The sequence below is a fragment of the Rousettus aegyptiacus genome, unplaced genomic scaffold, assembly GCF_014176215.1.
Source record: "Rousettus aegyptiacus isolate mRouAeg1 unplaced genomic scaffold, mRouAeg1.p scaffold_m13_p_3, whole genome shotgun sequence".
NCBI lineage: Eukaryota > Metazoa > Chordata > Mammalia > Chiroptera > Pteropodidae > Rousettus > Rousettus aegyptiacus.
The window spans coordinates 166169337-166182718 of NW_023416306.1; the positions used below are offsets into that span (position 1 = coordinate 166169337).

Below are 13382 nucleotides of genomic sequence, written 5' to 3' on the forward strand. Positions count from 1 at the left end.
GTATAGAGGGAAAGGGAGAATGATACACTCAGGAAACTGCAAGTCGTTTAGCATAGCGAGAACAGCGAGGACGATGGGAACGTAGTGGAAGCTGAGTGGAGAAATACGGACTCAGTTTTGTATTCTCCTTTATTAAGGGCTCTGCCAAACTAAGAAGTACGGATTTTTGTTCTTGGCAACAATTCGGGGATCCTGAAGAATTTAATCAGGGTGGTGACACAATTCGATGAATTTGAGAAATTCATCCTGTCAGTGGAGGAGTGAGATTGGAGGATTTGGACACTAGATTGGGGCCAGGAATCTAGTCAGAAGGTTAATGTGTTCACTCAGGGAAGAAAATAGGGGAGCCCGAACCAGGGCAATGGTGACGAGGAAGAGAAGGGGTAGGCGTGACAGATCGTTAGGACAGAGAAGCTACAGCACTTGTTTAGTCGGTGTCTAGGGAAACTCTTAGGACAAATCCGTATTTCCTGATGAAAATGTTGCCATGGAAGTAGGATCGTGTAATTGTCCTTTTTGCGGCTGGCTTATTTCACTTTGCATAAAGTCCTAGAGCTTCATCCATCTTATAGCATGTGTCAGAATTTCCTTCCTTCTTAAGGCTTAATAATATGCATTGTACATATCTACTGTGTTTTGTCGGTTTATCTATTGGTGGACACTTGTGTCACCATACCTAGCTCTGGTTAACTCACAAGTTATAACAATTTCTTACAGCTCAAAATTTGACTTCTCTAGATAACTAGTATTTGCATCTTAAAATATTGCTGTGAACACCTTATTGTTCCCTGCTAATTAAGTAGTTATTGAACAAAATATGCGTGGATCGAAATCACTTGGTGAGTAGGACCAAGGAGTACAGCAGAGATGGGAAAGTGGGCCCAGGAAGGTTTATCAATGTTTTTGAGATTTTTTCCATATTTGTTTCAAGGGAATGAAAATGTTTCTTTAATAGCTATTTAAATGTCCCTTAATCATATGGAAATAAGCTCGAGTCCATTCTGAGGCAGGTGTCTCTGCCCTCTGGGGCTCAGCGCAGGGTTGGGACCCAGCAGGCACTCAGTCGCTCTTCGTGGCAGAATGTTCTTCATATCCCCAAAGGGCTGCTCATCTGGCTGCTTGCTGTGTTTGTTTCAGGAGCCCACAGACAGCCTTGAGGATAGCCTCCTTTCTTCCAGACCAGAGTTTATTATAGGCCCTGAAGGTGAAGAGGAGGAGAATCCAGCAACCAAGCACGGGGAGAACCCAGGCAACCGCACTGAGCCCTCAGGACATGCTGGTAGGTGAACGCGGCCTGACGTGGGGAACGGGGTGCCCGTCCTGGTCTGTGCGAGCCTGACATTCAGGGCCCTGGTTCCTGAGGTTACTGTTGCCTTACCCAGGTTCAGGCTTGGCTTCCTCATTGTAGAGTTGTGCAAATGAACCCTTTCCCCCCGGATAATGAAGCGAACAGATCTAGAATGCACTTCTAGTGGAACAGAGATCACTGAGCATCTTCCTGGCATCCGGAGCTTGTAATCAACTAAAACCCACTTGTTAGCATAGAAAGCACCACCTTCTTACGGTGTATTGTGTTCTCTGTGGAGAACTAGCTGGGAACCAAGGTGGATGGCAGAAGTGGAGCGTGCTGATACTCTCGACAGCCGCTCAGGGCGTTTGGCCGAAGCAGAGTACTTTGGGATAGAGGCGGTGGAACTTGAGCTCAGGCAGCTTCTACGCCGCAGGGGCATGAGCGGGTCTCTGGCCAGGCTCACCGTGTACAGCTGTGCAATTTGTGCTCTTAGGCCAGTGGGCATGGCTCAGAGCTAGGAGGAAGCATGGCCTCTTTCTAGTTTGCTTAAAAGGCTCTGTGTGTGAGAACTGGGGGCAGCAGGATGGCAGGCAGGCCCAGAATCATGCTCTAGCTCCTTACACGCTGAAAGAGTTTTGGGGAATTAGGATGTGAGCCCACATGCCTGTGGGAAAGCCTGATCTCTAGATCTGCACTGTGGCACTCTGGGAATTGGGAGCATATCTGAGTAGATTTTTCTCTTTCTGCTCCACTATCCCGAACTATTAGAATAGCTGTCCCATGGGAGGCCCAGCTGAAGAACCAAAGTTTGGGAAGCAAACTTTCTATCATTCCCTTGGTGAACAGCATAAGTGACTGTCGTGTGGGGTTCATTGTAGGTTCTGGGGTGTCTTATTCAGACCAAGGTAACTGTATCATTACTACAGAATGCTTGGTTGGAACTAACTGGTTCTGCGCAGATTATATAAATGATGAGCTGAGTGTGATATCTCGGCTCACATTATTTAGAACTGTTGAAACTAAGAATTTGCAGGAACACTCGAGATGACCTACTTCATTTGTTTTCAGCCTGTACTTGGAGTCGTACAGACTCTGTGTTGTTTCCTTTGGACCTTCCTTAATTGGGGTGGTGTTTGGTGGGAAGACGTGGGTAAATGATAAAGACTCAGGCTGCCCACCCTGATTCAACCAGACTGCTCTGATTTGCTCTGTCTCCCACTCTGGAGTTCTAAGCGAGATTTTCTTTGAACAAAGTATTCCATAGAAAAGAAGTTTGAAACCTGCTGACCTAGTTCAGCCTTCTCACTTTGCAGATTAGGAAAACACATCCCAGATGAGTTAAACAACTTGCCTGTGGTCATGTAGCTCGTTATTATTTGTTCCTCATTTATACCGTATGTTTATCATGCTGCCAAATGGTAATGGAGCATCTGGATCGTCGGAGGAGTTGAAATGCAAACAGAATGAATGAGCTCTGCCTTCTTGCCCATTCTGGGTATATGTGCAGTGGGGGTCTGGGAACTGAAAATCCAAATATTGTGTAGGCAGGTAGTGGCAGGGCTGAGAAGAGGGTCTTCTGCTTTGCTTAGAATTGATGATACTGCTGAGGCCCCGGCCCAAGCCGCATTCATGGCTAAAGGAAGCAAGGATTTCGCTGAGGATCCAGTAACCTGGGCTCTTCATGTGTTTTAAACCTAAGATGGCACACAAATCAATTCATTGCCTTTTTTATTTATACGCCGTGTTTTATTTGAATGATGGTTGAAGTTCGGCAGTTTCTTTCTAGAGATTACTCTTTTCGTTGCTTAGTTGTTATAAACTTGACTCATTTAATCATTTGCTCTATTCCTCTCTCCGAAACATGACTTTAGGCTCCAGCACACATTCTGGTCCATTTTCCTTCTTTTCCTCTCTGCTGTCTTGTAAGAAACGGCTACAAATTGTCTCCTCAGGGAGGTCTCCATCAATTTTCTTCCAAGACCAGCCTTCCCTGCCGCTCGGAGCCCCATCCTTCTGCTTTGTGGGCCTTCGGGCAACGGTCTTGAGATCATCTGTCACAGAACAAATGCGTGCTCTGTTGACACATGTTCAGTGATTTCCCCTTCCTGTTTCTGCATTTTGTGGCCCAGAGCCTATTTCTCTAGCAGTCAGATATGGCCTCCACTAAAGACCTTTAACAATTTCACACTAGACAAAATAGAGTCAAGTGCTGATAGCAAGGATTAAAATATGTTAGAGTGGAAATTCCCCCATAAACTATTAAATGTATATGCCAAGAGGGTTTGACTCTCATTGTCTCTGATTCTAGGAATTGCCAAAATTTATTAATGGTGATTTGAAAACATTTTACACTAGTTTCCACATCTGGTTAACTTGTGAACTCTTTTTTTCTAGAATGCCATATGTATAATATACGGCCACCTCCACCTCCCCCCACAGCAGCAACGGTTTTAGAGATCTTCACAAGAAAATAAAACCATGAGTAGTTGTTCTGATTTGAATATACTCGACTGCCACAAAAGTGCTCCCTCTTTGCATGAGTCTGTGGAATAAATCCCTTCTTAGGTGCCTGCACAGCTTGAAGACCTCTCTTTAGCCCCTGCTTATTTCCTTTTCTGTTAGGAAGGCATACCTACCTAGCCAGGCCCGCGGCCCCTCCAGGTAGCAGCAGAATGAGCGGCCCCCAGGGGCATAGGGCTGGGCTGAGGTCACTTCAGAGAGTCCAAGACACGATAGGCTGGCTTGCACGGTGGGAAATGCAAGCCGAGAACCCTACATCTCAAAGGTTTCCTGCCCTTTCGTCGCAGAAGGGATAAGTGCTGGCTTGGAGAGCAAGTAAAAACAGTACACACTTTTAAAATGCATGTATTCTGTATCTAGTTGTACTCCTCTCGGTGTGGTGATCCGGATCAGTTCCCGGGTGGTGGGGGAAAGAAGTCGTGCTAACCTTTGCGTGATTGTTTCTTCACAGCAGTAAAGAACGACACCGAGAGAAAGTTTTGCTACCAACAGCTTCCAGTCACTTTGAGACTAATATACACCATTTTCCAGGTATAGTTTTCGGAATATTTGAATTTTTGGTTTGGTAGCATTGCTATTTTTAGATAACTCAGTAACCATGTGGTTCTTTGCATAGGAAATGGCTAAGTTTGAAGAGCCAGACATTCTTTTTAATATGCTCAATTGCCTGAAGATTCTCTGTCTACATGGAGAGTGTTTATACATTGCTAGAAAAGATCATCCTCAATTTTTAGCCTACATTCAGGATCACATGTTGATCGCGAGGTATGTTTTTTTGTTTGTTTGTTTATATGTTAGGTTTCAACTGTGAAAAGTAATTAGAATAAGACTTACCAACTCATTTGAGTTATTTTTCTTAGTCAGGACATCTTAGTTGTCTATAGGAACTACTTTTATTTCTTTGATTTACTATAATTATTAAGTATGTTAATGGAAATTTTTTTACTAGATACTGTAGAAATAGAGAAAGGTAAAGTAAGGTTATGTTATGCCTTTCAGGTGTTAGATAGCTTAAGAATATAACATACCCTAGAAAAAATGTCAGTGGGAACTAAGTCAATATTTACCTAGGATAACTGAGTGAGGACTTACGTGATTTTTTACTTGAAATAGAACCGCTAATGACATCTAAACTCTCTCTGACAAAGTAGGTTTTGTCTGATGAGGTATTTTTTTTAAAAGATTGCCTAAGCACTTTGAGAAAAATAATAAAATATTGCCTTGGATTTACATACTGTTTTTCTTCCTGAGAACCTTAAAATAACTGTTACAGTTTTCCTGGAAACAAGCCAGAAAAATATTATCCTCATTTTATATGTAAGAGAATGAGGTGCTAAAAAAGGAGAAAGATTGTTTCAGATTAACTTGGTGACAAAACCAAGTAGAGGCTCTCTCTCTCTACTCACTTTGTTCATTTATTTATTCATTCATTCAACAAATATTACCGAAGGCTTACTACCTACGTTATTATTCTAGGCACTTTGGAAATTTGCAATCTAGTTCGGAAGAGGGTGAATACTATGTATACAGAAGGTGACCACGTCGTTTACCATTGAAACTGGTCTACTTTTGAGAGGGAAGAAGGGATGATTTTCATAATAACCTCAAAACAATAAATATAAAGTGGACTAAGATCTCAGATAAACTAAGATGCGTGGTCACTTTATATTCATAAGTTACTGTCTAATCCCAATGATGTGTGATGGACGACTGTTCCGTATAGTTCAGAAGTGGGAGAGGTCGTTTCTGGGCGATCAGGAAGGGCTCTGGAGCAGATACCATTTGGATGAACGTTGCGAGTTTTGACAGGTAGATATTTGAGATAACCAGGCCATTTCGTAGAAAGTGGGAATGTCAAGAGTAAACAGGTGGCAGAGTTGGAAAGACGGGACAAGGAATGAGTAGGGCATCTTTAGGTGATACCAAGATTTTATTTTTTTGTTGCACGGCGTGGTTTTTGGGGAGTAATGGAAAATGAGGCTGGAGAAGTAGTTTGGGACCCAAATGTGAAGGACTTTGAAGATAGGGACCTTATTTAATGATGTTTGGAAATCTATGGAAGGTCTTAAAACAATGAACAGGGTCATTGTTTAATAGCATGAGTGTGGAGGAAAGAGAGATCCTTGGGAACTGTCCACATTTAAAGGAGTTCAAAGAGATGTTGCAAGAGCCTAAGGTAATGTAAAGATATAACACAGAACTTTCTTCTAAAAAGTTTGTCAGCAAAGAAAGGTAAAGGTCATATGTTTAGAGGGAGAAGTGAGTGGATGTCAGAGATTTTTAGGAGAAAGAAGATCTGAACATATTTATGGCAAATGGGAAGGGATCAGAGGAAGGGGAGTAGTTGCTGAAGCCAGGTCCTGCAAGGCAAGGGGAGGCTGTGTGTTTAGGAACAAAGGGTGGGTGGAAAAGGGGAGGGATGTCATTTTCTTTGAAAGGAGATACATTTTGAGGAGCAGCACCTGGAAAAAGGATTCTGGCCTTCTCATGCTTAGGTCATATGCCCACCCCTAGACTAATTACTGGACTCATGGCATTGCAGTACTTTTGATCAGCCCAGATCACTCTTATGATAGGAAGGGGGCAGGGGGAACTTGATTGACAGCCCTGCCAGTTGAAGAAGCTGTTCTTAATAGAAAAATAGTTAGTTGTTCTTTGCTAGAATAAGAGGAAAAGGCTGCTGGGCAGGCAAAACCAACTAAACTCCCCAGATGTTCACTGTAAGAAAAACATTAAAAAAATAACTTTATTAGTTTTTTAATGAGATACTTTGAATTTTAAAAAACAATCTGCACCCGTGGGGCAAGGCTTCTCATTCATCCTATGGAAGGAAGCTCTGAAACTTATGTGCTTGGTTTGCAGCCAGTTTATCCCACAACAGCTGTTTGGGTTTGTTTTAGCGACTTTTTAAAATTTTCAATTACCGTTAGCATACAATATTATATTAGTTTCGGGTGTACATCATGATGATTAGACATTTATATATCTTACCAAGCGATCACCCTGATAAAGCTAATATTTATTTGGCACCATACATATCGACTATATCCTTTATGCTGTATTTTACATCCCCATGCTATTTTGTAACTACCAATTTATACTTCTTAATTCCTGACACTTTTTGCCTACCCCCGAACCCCACTCCCATCTGGCAACCATTAAAGGTTCTCTGTATCTATAGTTTGTTTTGTTTGTTTATTTATTCTTTAGATTCCACATGTAAGTGAAATCATTTGTCTTTGTCTGTCTGATATACTCCACTCAGCACAATACTCTCTAGGTTCATCCATGTTGTTGCAGATGGCAAGATTTCATTCCTTTTTATGGCTAATATTCCGTTGTATATATGTGCCACCTCTTTATCTGTTCATTCACTGATGAGCACCCAGGTTGCCTCCGTATCTTGGCTACTGTAAAGAATGTTGCAATACACGTATGGATTCCCACGACCCTTGGAAGTAGTGTTTTGGGTTTGTTTGGATAAATATCCAGAAGCAGGATTACTGGGTCCTCCTTTGTCCATTGTTATAAGCTTTGTTTTAGAGTCTATTTTGTCTAGTATAAGTATTGCAATCCTTGCTTTTATTTTTTCATTTCCATTTTCGTGAAATATCTTTTTCTATCCCTTTACTTTCAGTCTGTGTGTGACTTTCAGTCTGAGGTGCGTCTCTTGTAGGCAGCACATACAAGGGTCTTTTTTTTTTCTTATCCATTCAGCCACCCAGTCTATTGATTAGACCATTTAATCCATTTACATGTAAAGTAATTGTTGATAGATATGCGGTTATTGCCATTTTATTATTCATATTTTTAATCTTTTTCCTTCTTCTTAAAGAAGTCCCTCTAACATTTCTTGTAGTACTCTTGTTGATGAACTCCTTTAGCTTTTTCTTGTCTGGGAAGCTCTTTATCTGTCTTTTAATTCTAAATGCTAGCTTTCTGGGTAGTATAATCTTGCTCGTAGGTCATTTCTTCTCATCACTTTGAATATTTCATGCCAATCCCTTCTGGCCTGAAAAGTTTCTGTTGAGAAATCAGCTGACAGTCTTTTGGGAGCTCCCTTGTAGGTAACTAGGAGCATTTCTCTCGCTGCTTATAAGATTCTCTTTGTCTTTAACCTTTGGCATTTTAACGATGCTGTGTCTTCGTGTGGGCCTCTTTGGGTTCATCTTGTTTGGGACTCTCTGCACCTTCCTGGACTTGTATGTCTTATTTTTCTCACTAGGTTAGGGAAGTTTTCCATCATTATTTCTTTAAGTACGTTTTCAATTCCTTGCTTTCTCTCTTCTTCTGCTACCCCTATGATGTGAACGTTGGAATGCCTGATGTCTCAGAGGCCCCTTAAGAAAAAACTTCTAAATCACTATTACTTCATCATTTTAACATAACTAATATCAATTTTGTATACTATTTAACAGTCTTTGTTCATTTACATCTGAATTTATAATACACAATTAAAATTTTTTATGTTAAAAATGTAATGTTAAGTGATATTGTTTTACATTGTTACATGAAAGTAATTACTTAAAAAATTAACAGAACAGAGCATAGGAAAAGTTTGTCAGAGGACTGTAGTCTTCCAGATGAATGTAGTTTCACTAAAGGCATACTTACCAGCCACCTGTTAGCGACACTTCTTATAGATTAAGGTAAGAGCATTACTCTTTCTAGAAAGGTTAGCATGGCTATAACCACTTTGCTTCTGCTTGATTTCCAGCCTGTGGAGAGTCGTCAAATCCGAGTTCTCCCAGCTCTCCTCGTTGGCGGTCCCTCTCCTTCTCCACGCCCTGTCACTTCCTCCTGGTGCTGACATCTTCTGGACAATCATCAATGGCAGTTTCAACAGCAAAGACTGGAAGATGAGGTTTGAAGCAGGTACCTCTGTATTAGCTTAAAAATTCTCTCTGGATCACAGTGTACACCAGGTGTCCAGTTACGAGATCTCTTTGTGGACCTCCTTTTCCCCGCCTTCTTTTTTTTAAGGGTGTTGTCCTACTTGCTGGTGTTCTTTGTTGGTTCTACCTAGCCGAGCTTCCTCAATGACGGTATTATGCAGAATGGTCTTTGCGTAGGGTTACCCTGTCTAGTTTGCCTTGGATAGTTTCAGTTTGTACCTGTTGTCCAGGTGTATTTATTAATTGAACCCTTATTTACTCCTAGTGGGTCCTGGCTTGGATGATCAATCACATAGTCAACTTAGTAGATTATTTGCATGAGAGTAACTAGGGGAATGTATGTTAAAAACACAGATTACCGGGCCCCATCCTAGACCTACTGAATCAGAATCTCAGGAGATGAGGCCAGGAATCTGCATTTTTAATGTTCTTCATGTAACTACATAGCATTTGAGAAACTCTGCTATTAGACCCTTGCCTTGAAGTACCTGGGACCACGTCTGGGGCAGAGACGGGTAATTTCCTAGTACTTGGAATGACAAGTTCTTAGAGGAATAGGGTAAGAAAAGCACCTGGACGTGTTCTCTCAGCCTCGCGCCTGCTGGCTTCACCGTCACCACACCGTGCTAGCACAGCCCTCCTCAGGGGGCAGCAGGCAGGGTTGGCATACCGTAGTGTGCCTTGTCAGAATCGTTCTGTACATGTTAGTGTCTCAAAAATTGGTCACAGGAATGTAAGTTCCATCAGGTGAGTTAACTGTTATACTTTAGAGTTCAGTTTTCCTAATCTCTGGCCACCTCAAAGAGTTCGTGGTTTTTAATGCCCCACGAATCCCAGCGGCTGGTTTACGTATATGGCAGCACATGATGTTGTAGGGAATAAGATCGGAGCAAAATTTTCAAGCATTGTGTTGGCAAGACTTTGTAGGCATTAAATTCAAAATAAAGCAGTTCACATTTAACCATGCCTTTTCTTTGCAATTTAAGGATTAGATATTACCAGATTAATCTTTGGAATCGCAGCTCCGATTATGTTGCTTTTCTACTTAAAAATTTTAATGGGTTTTCAGTGTCCAGAGAATCAGGCTCAGACTCCTTCAGCTGACATTCGGAGCCCGCCGTGGTCTGACCGCCCGTGTCCGCAGCCTCGTTCCCCGCCCTTCTTTCTTCACACGCCGTCACTCCTTCCCCATCGCTTCCTGCTCCTGCTCCCCGTCATCCACGTCTTCCCACCCCCTGCTCCCCATCTGAAGTCCTCCTCCCTTCGAGGTCCCATTCAACTGCCACCTCCACTTGAACCACCTTCAAATTCCCCCACTGGGTTCTACTTTCTCGGTTCCCTTAGTGCAAAGTCATTTCTTTACTCCCACAGCATTTTATTTATACCTCACTAGTGGCATTTACAGCCTTGTATATTACGTTTCAGTTATAGTTGTACCTGTCTTATCTCCTTTAGTCGACTTGACTTTGAAGTCAAGACCTATCAGTGAGTCACATATTCATCTGCTCGGGCTGCCATAACAGAATACCACAGACTGGGGGGCTTAAACGACGGGGATTTATTTCTCACAGTTCTGGAGGCCGGGAAGTCCAAGATTAAGGTGCCTGCCAGTTTGGTTCTTCAGTGAGGGCTCTGTTCTTGGCTTACAGATGGTCACCTGCTTTCTGTGTCTTCACATGGCAGGGAGAGATGGAGAGCTCTGGTCTCCCTTTTTATGAAGACACGAAACCCATTATGGGGGCCGCACCCTCACAACCTCATCTAAACCTAATTATGTCCCAAGGTCCCACCTCCAAATGCCATCACGCTCGGGGTTAGGGCTTCAACATGTGGATTTTGGGGGGACACAGACATTCAGTCCGTAGCAGTTTATTTTCTATTTACTTCCATCGCCACACAGGTACCTAGATGGTTTCTTAGTTTTTATATGTATTATATATATATTTAAAATAAATGAATCAGTGAATTTATTGAATAAATACTATATGTATTAGGTACATAAAAAGAGTATGAGAGCATATTTCTTCTCTCAGAAGCTCCTGATTTAATTGATGAGACAAAATACAAACATGTAAGAGGTTTAGAAACTATAAAAGTGTAAACGTAACTCAAGATCACAAAAGAAGGTATGTCATACAGCTATGTATGAACACATAAACGCCATGTGTAAATGAATAGTATTTTAGCAGGTGTTCATGGGACGGAAAGGCCACTCTAGGAAGTTGGAGTGGACTTCACATAACACGCTGAATTTTAACAGCAGATTCCTCTAAGGATGGTGGAATGTCATTGAAGACTAGAGCAGTAAGAATGAGCAGTAAAGAATAGAAAGATTGTTCTAGGCTGCTGGAACAGAGTAAGCAAAGTACTGAAATGTCTTTATTTGATGGAACTATATTGCTTTACTATGTGCTATAACTTTATAAAGCTATGTCTTAAGAGTGGCTGGAATTGATAACATAGATTTGCAGAATAATTAGAAATCTATCAAGTAAGGGTGCATCTATTTCAGGAAGAAATGTGCTCTATAGCCCCAGGAAGACTGGTTGTCATTTCACATCTCGGCATACAAAGAGTAGAGCAGAGGATCCAGAACCTAGAGCCAGGACTGGCGGGCACCTCCCGCCCCGCTGTGTTGTCTGCGGAATCTCCGGGGAATGGACAGACAAATGAGCATGGAGGCATTCTGGATAGTTTGAAATATAGCTGGAAGTTAAACAAAGGGAAAGACTACAAAATAAAGACAACACAGTGCTAAGAGTGCCTGGCAGAAAGATACCGTACTGATTGGAAATGGTCTCTGCCGTACAGATAGAATTCTTGAGAAGGTGGTACTTAAAATTGGTGTGTGGGGCCCAGAGTTACCCTAATACCTGTAGGTTCAGTTCTCAGACTGTCTAAATAAGTGTCAATATTTTTTTGTTCCTTGCCTTTTACATTGCAGTGGAAAAAGTGGCTGTAATTTGTAGATTTCTGGATATTCACTCAGTAACCAAAAACCATCTGCTGAAGTACTCCCTGGCACATGCCTTCTGCTGCTTTCTGACAGCTGTGGAGGATGTCAACCCAGCGGTGGCTACCAGGGCCGGCCTCCTGCTTGACACCATAAAGAGGCCGGCATTGCAGGTGACGTCCCTCAGATGTGTGTTATCTGTTCTGCTCTACTAAACCGTTGAGTTATGTGTCACTGAAACACATTCGATTATGATGATGATAATGACGACGATGACGACAATTTTTAAATTGGGAAAAACATTGAAATTGAGAAAAACACCTTATTAACAGAGCTCTTGGTTTTATTTGTTGATACTTTCTTTTCAGTCTTCGTCCACATATTGATACCACTTTTGACAGATGTAACTGACAGATGTAACTTTCTTTCTGTGTGAGGCAGATTTAAAAACTAGGCAGGTTTATTTAATACCATTTAGCTGGTTTCTGGGCTAGAAGCCCTTGCCATTAGAGGCTAAATACTAAGAGAAATCAGATGAATTGTAATATAAATTAAAGCAAACATGAGAAGGTGAACATGCTACCAAAATGAAATGTTAGGAATTAAAGCCAAAGAGATGTGAATGAAATATGAGACCTGGAGGGAGTTATATATTTACCTTACTGGGCATCTTTCTTTTATAGTTGAAGAAACCAGATCTCATAGAGATAATGTGACTTATCAAAGGACACAGAGCGAATTTACAGAAGAACCAAGACGAGAACCTCCAAAGTCCTGATCTTCTGTTTTTCCACATTGCCACCTGATTTATTATTATATCACTCTTATGAAAACTAGTAATAATGACAAGAACTAACATTTACCAGATAGGTATTGTGTTTCCAGGGCAGTGTATCGAAAGTGTCCCATCATACTTTATCTCATTTAATCCTACAGTAACCTTTTGTGGGTTCCCGTTATAGAGACAGAGAAGCCGTGGGTTAGAAAGGTGAAGTAATTACAGAGTCATGTGGCTAGTAAGTGGCAGAGTAAACTCAGGTCCAACTTATAATAAAATTCGTGTTCTTAACTGTGTGTGCATGAGTATGAGTGTGAGTGTTCACGCTGCCTCTCAATTAGCAGAAGTATCCTTCTTACAAAAAGGACTAAGAAGAAGGTGCAAATGGTGCAGGATCTGAAAAATTATAGGGTTAATGTGGCCTGTGGACACACTGCCTCCCTTGTGAAAATTCTGTTGTCTCCTGGATAGTCCTTCTCCGTTGTTCTTAATTAGTTTAGATGATCGTACGTCTCACCCCTGCTCAGGGCCTGGAACAGAGGAGGTGCTCATTAGATGAGAGTTGAATGAATTAATAAGATGGTTGGATGAATGACAGTTTTTGAATTTCATTCAGTTGAAAAAAGGAACGGTAAACTCATATACTACAGAAATAGATGCTCAATTCATTACATCTTTGATTTCTTAAGACAATATGCTCCACTCACATTCTAAGAAGATAAGGTGACTTTATTTTTTTCAGACTCACTAAAAGAATTCGAAAATCTAAATTTCTTTTGGAAATTTCAATTCCGAATTTTAGAATTTAGCTTTGAAAGGGAATGTAAAGACCATCTTCTCGTGTATTCTAAAATGTAGCATTGGAAGTATGCGTCTCTTATGGAACCTATAGACTTTAAAAAAAGTAACATCAGTTTGAGAATATTTGGGTTAAGTGCTTATTAT

General features: G+C 41.4%; 1 protein-coding gene across 19 annotated transcripts in view; it reads left to right on the forward strand.

Moving 5' to 3' along the window:
• Nucleotides 1–13382, forward strand: part of UNC79 (unc-79 homolog, NALCN channel complex subunit) — a 217591-nt gene that overhangs the window by 113931 nt on the left and 90278 nt on the right. For 18 of the 19 annotated variants that reach the window (XM_016145493.2, XM_016145498.2, XM_016145484.2 and 15 more), the window contains 5 exons: nucleotides 1138–1279; nucleotides 4263–4342; nucleotides 4428–4576; nucleotides 8529–8686; nucleotides 11651–11832. In XM_016145493.2, the coding sequence (XP_016000979.2) occupies nucleotides 1138–1279; nucleotides 4263–4342; nucleotides 4428–4576; nucleotides 8529–8686; nucleotides 11651–11832 (711 nt within the window). The remainder of the gene's footprint in view (nucleotides 1–1137; nucleotides 1280–4262; nucleotides 4343–4427; nucleotides 4577–8528; nucleotides 8687–11650; nucleotides 11833–13382) is intronic. The other variant, XM_016145482.2, reaches the window with a different exon arrangement.